The sequence below is a fragment of the Ictalurus punctatus genome, chromosome 18, assembly GCF_001660625.3.
Source record: "Ictalurus punctatus breed USDA103 chromosome 18, Coco_2.0, whole genome shotgun sequence".
Taxonomy (NCBI): Eukaryota; Metazoa; Chordata; class Actinopteri; order Siluriformes; family Ictaluridae; genus Ictalurus; species Ictalurus punctatus.
The window spans coordinates 23,201,679-23,220,560 of record NC_030433.2 but is presented as its reverse complement, the minus strand read 5'-3'; the positions used below and the strand labels follow the sequence as shown (position 1 = coordinate 23,220,560).

Below are 18,882 nucleotides of genomic sequence, written 5' to 3'. Positions count from 1 at the left end.
CTGACGATTAGTATCATCCAATACGAGGTAAGGGTGCTGTTAGGACATCAGCCTGTAGGAGTGAGAGTTGCTACATTCCAGCCAATGGGATGGCTGAGCCCGCCTCTCAGCTAGCGCGGGAGATAGGAATGTCAGTAGTAGCTGAGTCATCGTAGTGGTGTGTTGATGCTGCTATTACGAGTGTAAAGTGCCACGAAAGAGTCTAAGTTGGAAGGCATGCTAGAGTAATGTGCCGTTCTCTTACACTTGTGAGTTTATATCCGCCATTTTAGATTACTGACCTCGGTATAAACGGCGCTAGCCGCCGCCGCGTCTCGTGTTGCTGTATGCTAGCTGTAAGCTAACGGCTAAGGTGCCTTATCTTTGTTAATAAATTATGTATTTATTAATTGATAAAAACAGGATATTTCATGGTATTCTGTATTTACGACTGCTACCACTGGTAAGTGGAGTAGCTCCGTTGAGATGCATGTTTTACTTATATTTTATGTCTAATGTTAAATTGAGTGAGCTATCCGTTACGCCTTGAGGCCTAGTAACTGTTGAAACCCTGATGTTAGTGAATATTAGCGGATAGCTAGTTTTCATGCCCTACATTCACGCAGTTAAATTATGAAGTGTATAATGAATGTGGTTACTGAGTTATTGATATTAACTCCAGTTACGCTGACCATGTTAATAGTTAGCTGTTAAAGTGATTTTGTGTGACCTCTCTCATGTAGGTCAGGTTTTAATGTCGATTGACCGCAGATACAGTGGAGTCCGACCCGTCGGCGAAGGTTCTGGATTAACCTCGAAGAAACTGTTCCAGTAATGGATGGTGAGCCCCGCCCACTTGATCTAGAACCTGATTGCAGCTAGGAGACTGCAATTTCAGCACGCTGCATCCGAGAGCTTTGATTTATTTTCCCTTGGCTAAAAGGGATCAGATAGAACTGTGCGCACATTGACACTTGTTTCCTTCGGAGGAGGACACTCGGACTGCACTGACTCGGTGCTCGGTGAACCTTCTCACCAGGACTCGAGTTTAGTTAAGTGAGTAGTTCAGTGTGATCTGATTTGAGTACCACTTTGTTTGAAGGATGTTGTGTTAACTTAATAATTGTGTAGTGTACATATACTGTGTTCTTCTGATAATTGTTTAGTGTATAAGTTGGGATTCTAATTTATTTTTTATTTCCTTACTGTTATAATTGTTCCTATTGGTTATTTTATACAATATGTGAAGTTATTATTTATTATTATTATTTCTAGAACATTAGATTATTTTTCTAGAACAGCATACCCTGTCGTGTTGCATTTCCTACATATTTTCAATTTGCCTTTTTAAAAAAAAAAAAAACAAACAAACCCAAAAAACAGTCTTACTATTACTTAAGATTTGATACCTTTTTGCTACAGGTACTATTTTTTAGATGCCATGTTTTATTCAAATGTAGACACGCCGTATGCGCATAAAACAATGTTATTAACTCTTATAACCCAGAAATATTTATTACTTGCTCAAATGTATTCATCACTGACTGAACAAAAACTGGATACTGTATGGTGAAGGATAAATAGTAACATCAGAAATTTACGTGTGAACACGATTAGCATAAACTCAAACAAAGAAGACTTCCTTGGAAATAATGGTCCTGGTAATTGCGTTCTTCCTGACATTTTATTTGTTCTTACAATATTCCCAGAAGTGTGTCTTCCTCCTTCAACATATCCTTAAGATGCATCCTAAATGGACAAAAAGAAAAAAAAAAAACAGTTAAATTAACTACTTGCGCTCTTTATAATGAATCAAAGGCTGAAGGCAGCTTCTGAGAGCATGGTTTCCTACCCGATTAGCAGAGTCTTGGTTCTGGCACATGATCTGAGTACGGTAGTTCTCATACAACGTGTCCTCAGTCACGTCTTTCAGGTCCTGCGTGTGTGTATGTACCAGCATGCTCCTCAGATAGACAGTGTCAGAGTGAGCAGGGTTCTCCACTTCGAGAAGACGTGTGATGAAGAGAATGGAGCCGCTGTAGCAGGATTAAGCATTTCTTTTTATAAAAGATTATAAAGGAGCATACAAAGTTAGGGTCCGAGAACCATCCCATGTCTCCAAACTCATTAGAAATGACAGTATTGTTTTGTTATTGCTTCTAAAACACGCTTGATGAAATTTTTTTGATTAATTATTATATCTATTTTAAAAAAACAATTCACCTCTTGTGTCTTGCCTTAAATCTGATAGAGTGCGTTTATGATACTGTTCAAATATAGTAAAGGGAAAGACACTTTGGTTTTTGAGAAATGGCTGGAAAAGAGTCGCAGGACGACCTGAAAGCAGCAGGAACACCAGTTACACAGTGAACAGTAAGCAATGAAAAGCACCGCAATCAACTTTTTATTTTTATTTATTTTTTTTACACCCCACACTCTGCTGGAACAATAACAATAATAACAAAGCTCCTCCTTCAATATATCCTTAAGATACATCCTAAATGGACAAAAAGAAGAAGAAAAAACAGTTAAATTAACTACTTGCGCTCTTTATAATGAATCAAAGGCTGAAGGCAGCTTCTGAGAGCATGGTTTCCTACCCGATTAGCAGAGTCTTTGTTTTGGCACATGGTCTGAGTACGGTAGTTCTCATACAACGTGTCCTCAGTCACTTCTTTCAGGTCCTGCATGTGTATATGTACCAGCATGCTCCTCAGATAGACAAAGTCAGAGTGAGCAGGGTTCTCCACTTCGAGAGGACATGTGATGAAGAGAAATGGAAAGCAATTTACTTGAGAAAGAAATACATACTATGAGAGATGTCTTACAATACTATTAACTGGAGATGCACCGATGTACCGGCCAATAAAGGCTGTTATTCCCACTATCGGCCGATAGTTTAAAAACGTCCGACGATCAGGGCCGATTATATCCTGTCAACAAAAGAGGGCAGGAAAACACATCATAGGGTCTAATCCCACAACCCCCCAACCCACTCACGCTGAATTAAAGGGCCAGTATGCCGTTGAAAGATTTAAATGAAGTTGAATGACAAAAAAGTAGTATATATTGCACAGAAAAATATATTTGTAGTGTATTTCATATGCAGTTAATGTTAAGGAGTTAATATAATCAAAAAAAGGTTATATTAGGCCAATATAGTACCAGTGTAATGTCACTGATGAACTAGAAATGCTTTTGTTGCGAGTGAATGTGAGCCTAACAGGAGTTTTTTTTTTTTTTTTTTTTTTTTTTTTTTTTTAAGAATTCAATGAGTTAAGAAATCTTAATTTAATCTTCAGAATTGAGTTCATGTGTTAATGTTAATGTGAGTCATGTGTTTTCTGTTGATGAGACCAGTTACTGTGAAACAACTTGCTGAAATGGAGATAATAAAGTTTTTATTTGCATTTCTTTCAGAATTGTGGAATAATTATTCATTTAAAAGAAGGTATAAAAGGCAGAACTATCGGTAATCGTATCGGCCGATATCGCTCTGAATAATCTGTTATCTATCGGCTGATTTAAGGGTGTTTATTCTGTTTCAATTAAACCCTGGTGTCTTTCCACCTATGCGTGTTTCGGTTAGACAGGTGAGAACACCGAAATCGCACTCGGGTGTGGACCAAAATGACCAGCCCTGAATCATCCCGGTTACTGGAAGTAAACGATGAGTATTACGACGCTGCTATTCTGCTAAACTGAGCTGCACGGTGCAAACTATGATACCCGAGACATTTAAAACTAGTCATCTGTATAATTATCTATTCATGCATTTGGTGATTTTCGTGATTTCTACAGGCATTTGGCAAAGGTTTGTTTATCTTTGTCCCGTCCGCGTATTTCTGACCGACCGACGAATGAACAAGTTTTACGAGTAGGTTTTAAACCATACGTGCATCTCAGTCACCTTTCTTTTATATTTTTGGTTCATTTTTAATTATGTGCACTATGAATCCAAACCATACAGCAAAACCAAATGCATCGAATTCTCTCTGATTTAGACTCAGACAAATGGACTAGCTGCTGTGAATGCACCCTGAATGTGTTGTTCCCCCCCCCCCCCGTATAATCACAGATGATCCATCCAGTACCACGTACCTTCCACAACACCCCATGGATAAACACGAGCTCGAACTTTCCTGCCGTTGCTCTCCACTATTGTGTTGCTCCCAACTACTGCGAATGGTATGCATCTCTAAAACAGCACAATGAGAATTAAACTTCTGTGTATATATGACCCCGTAGAGCGCATCATTACACAGGCAAGATGTACCTTAAGGGAAGAATTGTGCTTTCTTAGGAGCTCATCGTCACTTGAGTCACATTCTGGGAAGTCGTAGATCTTGATCTGGTGTCTATCGATCTCATCCACAATCTGAGGGGAGAAAAGGCTAAATATACTAAAATATACTATTAATCATTCTAACAGCCTAGCATCTGCCTTTCTTTGCCAAGAGGAATTTGACATTTATTTTTCTCACCCTGGTTTTCATATACTGAATCTCTGAGCGAGTGAGCGAGTCTGCTTTAGCCAGAACAGGCACTATGTTGACCTTCTTATGAAGTGCCTTCATGAACTGGATATCTATCAGCCTGAGTCTGCCACAACAGAGGAACACCAAGACCACATTAATATTCTCCTCAAATCATCCTGACAAACAAGTGCATCAGCGTCTATGTGCATGGGAGAATATAGAAATCATGCATGTCCTGGGGGGGAAAAAAAGCATGCTCATTTTCAAAGGCTAATACCTAACAATCACCAAAAATACCCAACGGGTACTGGGTTCAGATGGGCTGACATGTCAAACGTGTCGGGGTTTCCCTTGTTTCCCCGAATGAATGTGGTCAAATCGTAAAATGTGCGAGTCATAAACTGTAGGTTATTTATTGACCTTGTTTTTCCGCACTGTTTGTGGACGTGTCGTAAGACATGTAAAGAGTCGAATAGGAGCAACACAAATGGAACTATGGGAATTATGTTGTGGTGATAAAAAATCCAAAATAAATCAATATAATTGAGTATTTTCGCATCTTCAAAGTCGACGCCCTTTTGGCCTAGAATTTCCAGAAATGTATTCTTGGCGTTTTCTCACCCGATTTCTTGAGGAATTTCCCCGAGATGCTTTTTAAACAGTATTAAAGGAGTTCCCACCGACGCCGGATGCTTATCGCCTGCTTTTCGGAATATATTTCGCCCCGGGGTCTTCGGTTTAATAAATAATTTTTTGGTAAATAAAATGTTAGTTTTCTAATGAAAGAAACGAACATATTCGTCGGCACGATTATATTTTTGTCTACGACGCCGATTTCAAACATTTAATCACACACCTTCAGATCAGAAGCTTTTTAAAGATCATGAGAAACATTTCAGTCGAGTGTCCACAAACTTTTGACCGGTAGTGTATATCTAACTTAAGGTACAAAACTAAATTCTGGCCACACTATTAATAAGAGAGTTCACACTATTAATTAATATATTACAGTACATAGTGGTTCAATAAGAAAAGAAAAAAAGAAACATGAAGAGAAAACGCATTGAAAATCAGGATTATTACCCGTGTCCATTAGGCGAGATGAAATACAGGCAGCAATGCACCCGATTGTCCTGAATCTTCTTACGGTTTAGTCGGATGTCTGCCTTTCGGTACTCCTCAAACTGCTGGTTAATATAATCTACCACAGCTTTCCAGCTAAGGGCACAACCACACAACTTCTAGTCACGTTGCTTTATAATAGCGCTTTAGTACTTGGGCTTTAAATTCGAAACTACCTGTCAGTGTTGTCGAGAGCATCTCCAAAACCTGGAGTATCCACAACGTTGAGCCGTAGCTTAACTCCCTTTTCAACAACTTCTACGCTCCTCTTGGTAATTGCTACAGTCTTTTTTATCCTTTCTGTGCACAGACAAAATGTCTTTCCGATCAGTCTTGTGAAACTGCAGCGAAGTTACACACAAATTATCATTATGATTATCCCCACCTTCAGCATTATGAAGAGTCCGCTCCTTGTACAGGTCTGTGAGAAAGAGGCTGTTGATAAGAGTGGACTTGCCCAAGCCAGACTCACCTGCAACCATGAAAGACATTTTCAAACTTGTTTTTACATTATTTTTGCCATCATTGTAACCCTAAATGGGAGTGGTTTTCTCATGAATATTGTGTAGGACAAGAGCAATGCATAATTATACTTCGAACAAGTAAAAGCTCTAACCTCTATAAACTGCTCGCTGTGGACGAATTAATTCCCTGTAATGAATAAGACTATATCGCTAATTTATCTTCAGTAAACCACAGGGGTGTGTGTGTGTGTGTATATATATATATATATATATATATATATAAACTCATTACTCTTAGTAGCTAAAATGTTACCTAAGGCTAAATTAGTGAGAAATGAAAATGCTGGTTTTGTCGCGATAAATGAAACTGTACTGAAAAACGCAGTACATTTGTTAGTACATTCATCTTCACTAACTGTTTTATCCTGGCCAGGGTCATCACCTGGACTTTTTCCAACCTTCGCACTATTCTCCTCTGACCTCTCTCGTCTACAAGGCATTTCTACATGCAGAACCGCTACTCACTTTTGTTTTTGTTTTTCCACACTATTCTGAAGCTTGTCTGGCAGTCAACACTCTTGCCATGGTCACTGACATCACAGATTTTCCCCCATTCTGATCTTTGATGTGAACATTAACTAAAGCACTTGACCAGTACCGACATGATTTTATGAACTGTGCTGCAACAAACATAATTGGCTGACTGGATAATTGCATGAATGAGCAGGTGTACAGGTTTATCGGGCTGTTTTTGGGAGACGGACCCAGAGGAATCTCGTGAAGGCATGAGGAAACTCCATACAGACAGTAAGATGAACTCAGGATAGACCTGGGGACCCTGGAGCTTTGAGGCACCCCATGTTTTTTTTTTTAGTATATGTATACTTGCCTACTACCATCAGCGTGAACTCGAATCCCTTTTTCACTGCTTTTCGTTGGACTTGGCACAGCAGCGCAGCACAACCGACATACTCCTTCCCTTGGTCCTTGGAACAGAATAGAGATGAATAATTAACTCCACACTTAAAACTATTTCCAGCAGGCACACTGTGAGAACTGGAAGTGACCAATACTACATTACAATTTCTCATTTGTTGAATTGTGTGTCATTTATGTGCATTTTTTTGTTTGTTTGGTTGCCCCTTTGTTGGGGGGGGGTAAAAAAAAGTTTGGTGCTTTGTTTGTGTACTAGTACCTCTAAGTGTTTATATGGATTGGAGCATCCACAGGGAGTACATGGACTGTTTAAGAGTGGAAAAGTGTTGTCATCAGTTGGATCCCCCACATGAACCCACTTGTGCATAGGCAAGGGGGACGTATAACGAAGTATGCCCTTGGAGAGGGTCTCCACTTTGCTCTCTGTGCCCTGACTGGCCTCATCAGAACAAGAATCCCTGAAGCCGCTTTCTAATTCACCTTCACTCCTGTCTTTTAATGGAGAGCTTGTATGCTGGAATGAAAGTGTTTAATGTTTCCATTAAACAAGCAGGTGAAGTTGATGAGGTAATGTGTAGGCTATGGGTGTGTAGATTATTCTAAACTCACCATGAACTGATCTCCCAACTCAGCATCTATAGAGGACAAGAACATAATGAGCTCTTCAGCAGTAGGAACTTTAAAATCACATCCCTAACCAACATTTAGGAGCATTTATCCCCAAAGTGACAAACAGTAATTGGTGTGTTTATAAAGATTTAAATTTTCTAATGATTGGGTCACCTGTAACGTTCAGCAGGTAGCTGCTACCTTCAAGATCTGCATCTTCGTCATGTTTATCTAAAAAATAAAAATAAAAAACATAGAAAACACAAAGAAATACTTAGGTCAACGTTTTCATTGCGTTGCTAAGTATTTATCTGGCTATTTAGCAATGTAGCTAGTTGGGTTTTTTTGTTTGTTTGTTTGTCTTAGCTATTTAGCTTCTCTTCTATCGAGCTGTAGAAATTAGTTAGTCCATTTCTAAATTATATTTATAATATTCAAGGACTACACTAATGATTGTGTTGAAAATACAGACATAGGCCTGGAGAGCTACTCACTTTTGTTATCTATTGGATCCATATTTGCACACTAGCTAGCTAGTTAGCCTTGTCTAATCAGTCCGTTAGTCCGAGCTTCTCAAACTGAAATAAAGTTTGTTTGATGTTGGACGTTCGATATCCGCGGAAATTCGGAAATTATGCGAATATCGAACGTCCAACGTCAAACCAACTTGATTCCAGTGCTTCTCGAAGCATCTATTGATTCGTTATGATATGAATTTGAATCGAGTTTTGCAGCGTGAATCATAGAAATAGTTTACGGCCAGTTCCATCATAATCAGAATGAAACGTAACTTGTTTGAAGTATACATAAATAAAATATTTATTTGTATTACAATTTTTAAAAATGTATTACTAGTAGTGATGTGTCGCTCGTGAACGAGTCGGCTCTGTGAACCGGCTCTTTTAGCTGAACGTTGAGAGCCGACTCGCACGTGAGCTAGTTTATAAGATTAAAATAATAATAACAATTATTTGAAGGCAATGACGTTACTGTTTCAAAATGCTTTCCTGATCAGCGCAGACATCTGAGCTGTTTGTTCGTTTGCTCTCTTTGTTTAGATATGGCGCTGAAACCTCTGCTGAATTATGTTTAGGACATACATGACAACCCGTTTGGAAGCCTAAAGAGTCGACTCTTACTGACTCTAAATGAGCTGAGCCAAAGGATCTGACCCATCACTAACTGTCTAAGTGAAGAATTAGTCGGATTTAACTAACTTGTTTTATTGTGATAACACACCCAATGATCAGACGTTCACATACCACTTTAAAAATCTTGTTATTTAATATTTAATAATTCATTTAAAAGACAGTGCACAGTTTGGTTTCATTAAAATAGTTATTTGCATAGTTTGCATCGTTTTATGGACTATTAGGGAAAAGGCCTATGGGACTAGTGTGTGACATTATGGATCATTTCGGGAAATTGGCCAGTAAGCGTAACACCAATAACTGACTGAATCATCTAAAGAAATGTCTAAACATAGACTCCGAACATTATATTTAAGACAGTAAGCTTTACAGTGCAGGGTATAGAGATTGAATTAAAATTTTAAATAGCTCTTGGGGAAAAAAATGCAAGAAAAACAATAGTAGTCCATTTCTTTTTACATACTGGGAAATATGAACGTTATAGAGCTAAAGCGGATGGATGGATGGATGGATGGATGGGAGAATGGTAGGTAGATCTATGGGTGGGTGGGTAGGTAGAAATTATATGACTCTTTATGTTATACAGGATTTATTTTGTCTCTTTGTCCCATCTTTCCTTTTAATACTCCAAGGTGCCCCTGGACTAGTGAAGGAGTTAGCATATCTTTGTGAGAACAGGACAACAAGCAATACCTAGTAACCCCGCAGCTCCAGATTTACTTCGATTAGCCCTCCAATCAGGCAATCTTATATCTGTGCAGGTTTTTACCATAATGTAAGTCTGGATTCTCACTGGCATTGCTGGTAGACGATTTCTTCTTGAACAGAAACACGTTGTCTGCAACAACACCAAGACTATAGCTAATGAGATTACTGTAGATCCAGTGACACATACATGAGTAGCTACTCCAATCAGGTTCCTCCCCAACTGTAGTTCTTGTATTACAGTCTTAAATTACTATTCAATGTAACTGATTAGACAGCTGAAACATATAGTGCGAACTATTTTACTAGGTAGTAAAATAGGAGTAGAATACACAGTAAAGAAATGGTGCATTTCTGAACATTTGAAATCGGTTTTTATTTCAGGATCATAAAATCTTTAAGAATTTTACCATGGTACAAAGTTCAGGGGTTTTAAAAAAATCTTCACTTAAAAATAACAACACATTGTTCATATAAATAAATTATGTGTAGATATTATCTAACATTAAAAAAAAAAAAAAACAGTTAAAACTATACATTAGCCAGGTTGTACCTGGTTTCATGCAATGATTCACATTTTGATAAGTTAATTTTTTTATAAGTTAAAATCCTGTTTACTCCCAGCATTTAGCTTAATTTGATCAGTATATTTCTTTTCTTTTTTTTACTTACTACCTTATATGGCTACAGGCTCCCTTATTATTGCTAAATTCAATTTCTACAGTAAAAAATGGCCATTAAAAGATTGTCCTGAAATGACCACATCCATGAACGAATTGTCCCTTCACAGTTTGTTTTAGCTTGTCCACAGTTTCTTCAAACACAGTGATGAATAATCATCCACAGCGTTGCTCCTGACATGACTCTCGCCTCTATTTTTGTTCAGATTGTAAACCATTTTCATGCTGACGATCGCTGTGGTTTTCCCAAAAAGCTTTCTGCACTTTATCTATTTCTGAGATTAGAGGAAGCCTGATGTCCAGATGCATCAGCAAGCTCTGTAGCCATTCTTCTAGCTTTGCAAATGAGGGCCTAGAACAGAAAGTGGAAAACAAAAAACAAAAAACCAGCAACGGTTAAACTGGTCATCTGCGTGTCTGTATTTTGCAGAAGCGAAATAGATTTGAACCCTACCGTTTTTCAGCTTCTGTGTCACAACAAAGAGCTGCAAGAGGAAAGAAGGCTGATGGACATTCTGCTGGATAGTAGCGCTTTAGAAATTCCTTAACACCTAGTCCATATTCAATAGTGCGTGGGAGATAGTCTGGATCAGCATACACTCTGCCAATAATCTAGTGCAAAGAAACAAATATATGTTTATATTGTATTTTTTTAAATGTATATCTAATTAATATTTAATAATTGGTTACCTCACAGAGAATGATTCCGAAGGAGAAGATATCAACACGTTCATCATAGCTAATACCTTAAAGATAAGAAGAAAAATGACCATGATAAGAAGAAGAAAAATAGAGCTCATGACCATGAAAAATCTGTGCATGTTTTAGTCTGTTTGGTTGGTTGCCATGGCTCACCGCGGATCATCTCGGGCGCCATCCAGTATGGGTTCCCCACCACTGTATATCTTTTTTTCCTATGTGGCTTACTCAGCTTTGATGCTTGCTCAGGAGAAGAATTCTTTGTCTGAGATTTATCCTCCTTCAGGAGTCGGGCTAACCCGAAGTCTGCCACCACGACAGAATGGTTCTGTAAATATAAACCAAGACTATAACGTTCTTAGGAATTCTCACACCAGTCCCAGGACTGGCTCCAAATCCACCGTAACCCTGACCAGGATTAAATGGTTACTGAAGCTGAAAGAATGCATGAATATTTACAATAAACAATTCTTCTGCCACACAATGTAATCTATTAACAGTAAGCTTTGGTTGCTAAGCAACGTAATGGACAACGATTAGGGTATTCTGTACATTTTATACAGTAGCATAAGTGAGATGATTTGTTTGGTTTAAAACCTGGTGCACTAATACAGAACTCAGTTATTGAGGTGCGGTCACAGGTGTGGCTTCGTGGCTCAGCCAATCAGAGCCAATCCATTTTAGAAAAAGAGTTTAAGCTTCATGATTGTTTTGCATCCTCACCTCTCTGACAAGGCAGTTGTGTGAGTTCAGATCTCGATGGATGACGTTCACGGAATGCAGGTATGCCTAAACGAAGAAAACGAGACAGTCTGCACTGATAAGTTGATCCATTTGGTCTTCGTTACTGCCTTTCACAAATTTATTTATTTATTTATTTGTTTGTTTCTTTATTTATTTTCAATGGGTGGCCAGGGAAAACCCTTCATGTTCTACTTTATATTATAGTTCTGAAAACTAAATTAATTCCTATCCTGGAATTTATTTATCTGTTGGATGCATCTCAAACAGAAATAATGTTTTAAAATAATGGTTAAAGTGAAAAGGATGAACATTTTTATTTAAAAAAAATAAAAATCTGATACCACTTTCACACTGTAGCATTTTGGTAGCTGGTATATGATTACAAGCTGAATTGATTTGGCCTATGTAAATTTCACTGTGGCATACATCTTTCTCAGGAAAATAGCCTAGACTTAATGAATTAAAGTTCAAATTAATTAATTGTTTTAATCAATTAAAACATTTCCATGTCATTTTCTTGAAACATATTTGCTGTTTCTTAAAGTTAAGTGTGAAAAAATGTTATAAGGAGAAAACCTTTCTCTATGAAAACCTTTTTTTTTTTTTTTTTTGTCAGTTTGACAGAATTCATCCTCAGTGATACCCAACAACTTTTCCCCAAATTGCCACACACACATCTGCATTATATTGTTGCAATCTGAAATAAATACAAGCACAGGAATCTATGTTTGTCACAATAAGTGCTTACCATTCCTGCAGAAATGTCCTTTGCATAGCTTACTCTGAGTTTCCATGGATGATCACTGCCCTGTTGGATAGTTGATAAAAAATGTATTGCTTATTGGCATTTCACCACACACTTTTTATTGCTTTAGAAATATAATATATGGCCCAAATATTAAAAAAAATCATGGATCAGAAATGTGTTTAGACCATTTTCTGTATGGTTTCCCTCAAAGTCCCTCCTGGCACATACTCCGAGATTAAGTTTACTCGCTTGTCTTTGTAAAGAACTCCAATAAATTTCAGGACATTTGGGTGATCCAGACAGCGCATCACTTTTACCTAGAATGATAGTAAATCAAGTTACACTGAGTGGAAACCCTGTTGAGAAATCAGATATCCGATACATGAACATAATACAACGATCGCAAACCTCCTTGAGAAATGTTGTCTGGGTCTCTTCATCAAAACGAAGAAGTTCCTTCATCACCATGACTTCGCCTGTTTGCTGATGTGTCACCTGATAAACAGAGGTAAAAACTCTGTTAATGTAACTTTATCTTTTGGACTCTTTGTTGTAATTCAGTGTAGCTGGATTTTCTTTAGGGCGCACGGTGGCTTAGTGGTTAGCATGTTCACCGCACACCTCCAGGGTTGGGGGTTCGATTCCCACCGTGGCCCTGTGTGTGCAGAGTTTGCATGTTCTCCCCATGCATGGTAGGCTGATTGGCGTGTCCGTAGTGTATGAATGGGTGTGTGTATGTGATTGTGCCCTGCGATGGATTGGCACCCTGTCCAGGGTGTACCCTGTGCCTGATGCTCCCTGGGATAGTCTCCAGGTTCCCTGTGACCCTGAAAAGGATTAAGTGGTGTAGAAGATGGATGGATGGATTTTCTTTACCTTGATGGCTTGTCCGAAGCAGCCCTTGCCAAGAACCTCCCCGTATATGAGGTCGGAGGGACGGAAAATGCGCTGTGTTTTGTCAACTGGATCGTCACGCAGAGATACGGAGCGATTAAGGTTTCTTCTGTGAGAGGGCAGCAGCAAGTAGCTTTGTGAACAGGGGCTTTTTTCAATGCTGCAACTGCGCCTACACAGGAACAAAGTGACCTCAGAGATTATGAAAAATTATAATCATAGTAGGTAAGTCAGTAAAAGTGTTCCAGGCACTTTTATTTCATAAACATAACATTGACATGTAATAAATGATCATTTTGTTTGACTGTATTCGTTCCTACATAACGTGTTTGGAGCGGTGGCGGATACTGTGGAAGTCTAATTTCCCTGGTTGGTCTGCTTCTTCGTCCAACAGACAAGATTGATCCTCCTGACTAGAAAGGCCATCAGGGTTGTGTTCAACAGTGAGTTTCAGGCAGTGCTCAATGTCACGGATCATCGAATCAATCTGTTAGAGATTAAAACGCAATGTATTATCATGTCCAAGGAATAAAACAAGACGGGTGCGATGTTATAGAAAAATAATCATTGACAGGTTGGTCTTATTTTCCAATAACACCAAATCCTGACGTGTTTTATTCCTCTTATACAACAGCAATTTGCCAATGCTTACAATTAAAAAAAAAATAAAAAATTTAATTAAAGTGTGATGTAGGTTTTATTTGTTTATAGGGGGGAGAACGCTGCTTGTCATGTTACTGAGAAACTGCAAACACTCTGTCCTGAAGGCTTTTCTATATCATAATTTACACCTTTACTTCCGACTGTTACAAAGTGCTGACACTGGAGACTCCTTCCATCAACGTCAAATAAACACTTCTCCTTAGAGAAACCCTCACCATATCAACAACTGTACACATTTTACACATGTTTGTATTGAGCATCCATCACACAAGTGTTTGTTATTATAGAAACAATAGCGTATTAGAATGAGCACATTATTATAATTTGCCTTGTGGCTGGAACTATTGTGATAGGAAAATAATTATCTTCTGACCAATCAGATTAGAGAATTTCGACAGCACTGGGGTATAAGATATATTACACTATGTACATGATATCTTACCTCATTGGGTGGAATGTTTTGGACTGAGAGTCCATTGATTTCAAGGACAGAGTCTCCAACATGAATCATTTCCTTAATTTCAGGACTGGTATTGGACGTATCTAACCTGGAAAAGGTGGATGGTGCAGAATGAGGCATGATAGAGAGAGACGGTTGCTAAAAGCTGCTGCTGTGTAATATGCAGACTCACTGGGATATTTTGATAATGGGGCTGTTTCCATTGACAGGGCACTGATCCACAGCGAATGAGAGACCACTCCTGCTCTCTGCTGAAGGAGGAAATGACACCAGAGCCACGGTGTGAGGAAGCCTGGAACTTGACCCCGGATGCCTCGCTGATGCGAGTTGATAATAACAGTGCTCACTAAAGACGAGGTAAAGAAAGACAGTCACTGGACACATCATGGGAAATATTAAGATGTTAATATTAAAAATGTATATAAACAGTGAATGTCATTTGTTCTTTACATTTAAAAGGTCTATGAACGGCATCCATATCACCCATACACACATTGCGCTCAATTAATTTCTCTATAATGTGTCTTAATTCCAAACAAACCAGTATAATTTGGAATGCTCCACTAAAGTGTATGAATCCCCATCTCCAATGAACATGCTGCATTGTTCACAGATGAAACATTCTGAATGATATTTGCGCTCTCCCGCCACCTACGGAGGAAGGAAGCAGATTTTATTTATTTATTTTTTTTTAAACAAAAACTCAAAGCAAAACACAATGAAAGAGAGGATGTAGAGGTCAAGCATTAGGGAAGGGTGGCGGTGACATCAGCACTTGAAATATGAGCTGGATCTGTACAATGAATGAAAGGATGCGAGAATGAGAATGAGTAGAAAGCTTTGTGTGTCATTTGAGAACAGCTAGGGCCTTAAATGAATGATCCCCACAATAATATTATAGGATCATGATAAACGAGCTCTATACATTCACAACTAAACTATTTCGAGAGTCACTGTGTGTCTTAAGTAATCTTGTGAGAGTATCATTAATTGGATTTTTGTAGCTATATTACATGTTCTTACCATAATGACGCCAGTGGTGATGATCTCTGAGCATCCACAACACTGTTCTCCAAAGCGAGCCCAGTAGTCCTTTTTGCAGAAATACTGTCCATCTCTTTCATAGTACCAGTGAGAGAGTGCAGAATTACACTCGCAGCACCTTCATGTGGTGAAAACACAAGGAGTGAATCGGCAGCAGCTCGTGACCTTACATTTTGGTGCTGCAGGACGGCATTAACAACGACATAGCCTCAAACTAAATGAAGTCGAGAGGCTATCCCAATCGACTTATGCTATAGGCTGCTATCTAGTAAGTTTTCAGAGTAACTCCGTAATAGGCAGTTGAGAATCGACAACATACAGTCATCCAGCGTACCGTCTTGCAGCTTGTTTTGAGCGGTTTTAGAGGAACGTTTGTTCAACTGTGTTTGATACAGCAGGTGTATCATGTCACCAGTGTACTAATATCATAGCCCAACTACATCTGAATCAGGTCACCAGGTCACTGGTGCACACGCTTTTCTGATGTACACACATTATCCACTCCCATAATCCCTCCTTTCCTTCTCCTAATCTTTGCTACATATCTTACAGTAGAAAGGTGGGGCACATCATAGACATACTGTCTGCACTTACACACTGCCTTTGTTTGTTGAAGTATATTACATTTAATTCTGGTTATTTGCTAAAGCAAATCAAGTTCTCAGAGGCCCCTAGGTATTTTTAAAAACCGCGACCTTGACAACCCTGTCATTAACAGTCCGGTCTGCTGCTCCTTCACCGCTGAAAATGTTCATAGAGAGAGCATGCGAGGGCACCATGATTCGTGCCCCAATGGGCCTCTATTAGTGTTTGTTGCAGTTCCCATTTCTGACCACTAGGTGCAATAATAACTCTATGGAGCTAAATGAGGTAGGGAGCAGACTGCAACACAACTGTGCAACATCTAGAAAGGCAAGAAAATCAATACAACATCAGCTTATGTTTGCCAAATAGCACCAGTTTTAAAATAATTGGTCACTCGAAAGTGGTAATTAGCATTTCCACGGAGTCTTAAATGTATGGAATTGTGAGCTGTGCTATTGTTACTATGCTGCTATTCATATGAATGAAAAGGCTTCAGACACAATTATAGATATTTAAGTTCTAACTCATATCATATTTTGCATCTTTGATGATCATTTACGGGTGTTGTCATCAAAACGAACTGTTGACAGCACCAGGGGATGTTTACCAAACTCTGTAACATCTGTACAGGAAATTTCCCCTTCCTATAGATATCGCTTTTTCTTTTGTTTCGTCTCTCTACCAAACAGAAACCCCGGGCATGGCACGGACTCTTTCATCGACTCTTTAGTGCTGCTGCTCTTTAGTGCTTCCGCTCACAGTGGATTGAAAACAGACCGCAGTCTTTTTTTTTCTTGTTGTAATCTCGGGTTGAATGTCATCTGTCTCCTCCCATTTGTACTTCTCTCATGTAAACATTCTTCAAATTTCCCTTCTTCAAAAAAAACAAAAACAAATCCAGAAAACGCCCTTTTTCAAGCAAACTAAAATTACCCACCAGCCCGGCACATGATCAGACATTATTTCTGTTCCGTGTCATGTTTTTGTATCAGAGCAGGCATTTATGGATAAAGAGGTGGGGAGACAACAGCGAGACAAGCTGGATCTGATTAACGTGCGCGATCTGTCTGTACTACACAAACATGCGAAAGAAAAATGTAAACTCTCATAAGCACGTTGTTTAGGTCACAATTTAGGAGTTATAGTAATAATCTGCAGGATGTGACCTGAAGAATGAAAAGTATAAGCCATTTCCTGTTACACAGCATTAATGTAACTGTAAAAAGACAAACATCAGAAGTAGACCATCGCTCATTTGAATGATTTCAAACAGATTTGGTGAGATTTGAGATTTCAAACAGAGTTGTGATTCAGCCTACCTTGCGCTTCTTCTTCTCATGTAACGTTCGTCCTGTTGAGACATGTGTTTCAGTAGTATGAACCGGTTAGTACGCTCTCTCTTTTTGTCTCTCTCTCTCTCCCTCTCTCTCGTTCACACTACATGAAAGGGGAAGTAGAGTAAGTGGGAGGAGAGGAAACACCAGCTGTACGGAAATACTCTCTCTACCGCTCCAAATACATCTGAATTCTACTGAGTATCTGTCTTTCTTTACGAGGTTGCACACCAGATGAATTTGAACGTTCTTGTGTATGCAAGGAGAACTTAATCTGTGCACACACTGACCGTGTCACTGTGTCTGTCCCTAACTTTAGCTGACCCCCTGTATGTCAGATTGCTCTGGTCAGCAGTTAAAAGCGGGGGATAAAGTTACACTCCCTCCTGATAGCTGATATCCTACAGAGAGCTGGAGCATGTAGAGACCTGCTCATAAATCACCAGATTTCCTCCTCCTGTGTGTCAGGGAAGAGGAAAGTAACAGGAATTCAACTCCAGCTGGAACACTGGTCCTTACAGTCCTTAACATGCAAACAATTTAATATGAAGGCATAGAGTCGATCTGCAGATCCCATTTGCAGATGTCTTTTTTTTTTTTTTCTAAAGCAATATAGTTTCCACTCTTTGATACTTTCACTTAGAGTAGCGCCATTTCACAGACATCCTCGTTCATCACATGTCAGCGGTAATCCAGCTTAATCCAGTTCTTCAATTTTTTTTTTTTACTGCACCAATACTTTCGAATTTTTAGATGTAAACGAAGGTTAAGGTTTCCTAAATTGATTGGAAATTGCGTTTTTGATGTCGGATTTAGTGTTGTTTATCTGAATTTAGTGACCGTGCATATTTGCCTTCCTGGACACCAGACGTGCGGTGCTTTAAGATGTCAGAGAGTCATTTTTGCAGGACAGTTATATGTTCAATATGCACGTTAAGATGTACATGAAGTTTGCATGAAGAAATCTTAACTAGAAATTCCGCTTAGTCCGCTCAAATTATGTCATGCAGTGTGGAAGAATTTCATTGACTGGTTTTTGCTGTTTGGAAAATGATATAAAAGTAACCTAAACGTTTTAAAAATGTGTTTTTTCTGATGAAACTACTTGTCAATTCTATTTTCCAGATAAGATCTCATAAATATCTATAATCCCTCTAAAGATGATGATGGTCTTTTAATTGATTTTTAAGACATTTTCTACAACTTAGACTGTGTAATCATATTTAGGAACATGTTTAAGTCATACACTCTTTACCTGAAGTGTTTTTTTAGAAACACCTAATCATCCATGATCAAAATGACATCAAGCTGGTATTTTCAGAATTTTGTGAACAACACTTGCAGCTTGTGTGTTTTTTTTGTCCTATATATTACCACTAAATGAGTTAGTGGGTTGGTATATGGGTTAGTACTGAACACTTTGACAGGCTGGTCTTAATGTGTGATGAAATAGAAGCCTGTTTTAAATCTGCACAATCTTTTCTTCTTGATGAGGGCAAAAGTATAGATGTTTCTCTGCCTGTTTGTGTTGTTTAATGACCACCACTACATCAAGTAATGTGCGATAGGATATATAAAAAAAAGGTG

The 18,882-nt window shown here is 38.6% G+C and overlaps 2 protein-coding genes and 1 long non-coding RNA gene across 4 annotated transcripts; 1 reads left to right on the top strand and 2 right to left on the bottom strand.

Annotated features, from left to right (window-relative positions):
• The first annotated feature begins 321 nt into the window (after positions 1–321).
• Positions 322–3,389, top strand: LOC128635325 (uncharacterized). Its single transcript, XR_008398273.1, has 2 exons — positions 322–442; positions 723–3,389. It is a non-coding gene; the product is annotated as an uncharacterized LOC128635325 (long non-coding RNA).
• On the bottom strand, positions 1,476–8,607 carry LOC108278925 (septin-5). The gene is given in 14 exon segments (XM_053687648.1): positions 1,476–1,728; positions 1,832–2,476; positions 2,580–2,728; positions 4,081–4,177; positions 4,256–4,357; positions 4,464–4,581; positions 5,541–5,675; positions 5,756–5,884; positions 5,886–6,051; positions 6,933–7,029; positions 7,239–7,493; positions 7,589–7,614; positions 7,763–7,819; positions 8,083–8,607. Coding segments are annotated over 13 exon segments (1,365 nt in total). The 5' UTR covers positions 8,105–8,607; the 3' UTR covers positions 1,476–1,728; positions 1,832–2,464.
• A 1,188-nt stretch (positions 8,608–9,795) lies between these two features.
• limk1b (LIM domain kinase 1b) lies at positions 9,796–17,588 on the bottom strand. 2 transcript variants are annotated; one of them, XM_017492679.3, is made up of 15 exons: positions 17,281–17,588; positions 15,356–15,494; positions 14,874–14,983; positions 14,505–14,678; positions 14,315–14,420; positions 13,530–13,696; positions 13,192–13,381; positions 12,724–12,810; positions 12,501–12,632; positions 12,316–12,375; positions 11,547–11,612; positions 10,980–11,151; positions 10,815–10,870; positions 10,579–10,736; positions 9,796–10,476 (listed from the first exon to the last, which is right to left on the bottom strand). In XM_017492679.3, the coding sequence occupies exons 1-15, from the start codon at positions 17,322–17,324 to the stop codon at positions 10,317–10,319; spliced, it is 1,821 nt and encodes a 606-aa protein (XP_017348168.1). In that variant the 5' UTR covers positions 17,325–17,588; the 3' UTR covers positions 9,796–10,316. The 2 variants fall into 2 exon arrangements, with proteins under 2 accessions (XP_017348168.1, XP_053543621.1); XM_053687646.1 differs by lacking the exon at positions 12,501–12,632.
• Positions 17,589–18,882: the final 1,294 nt, after the last annotated feature.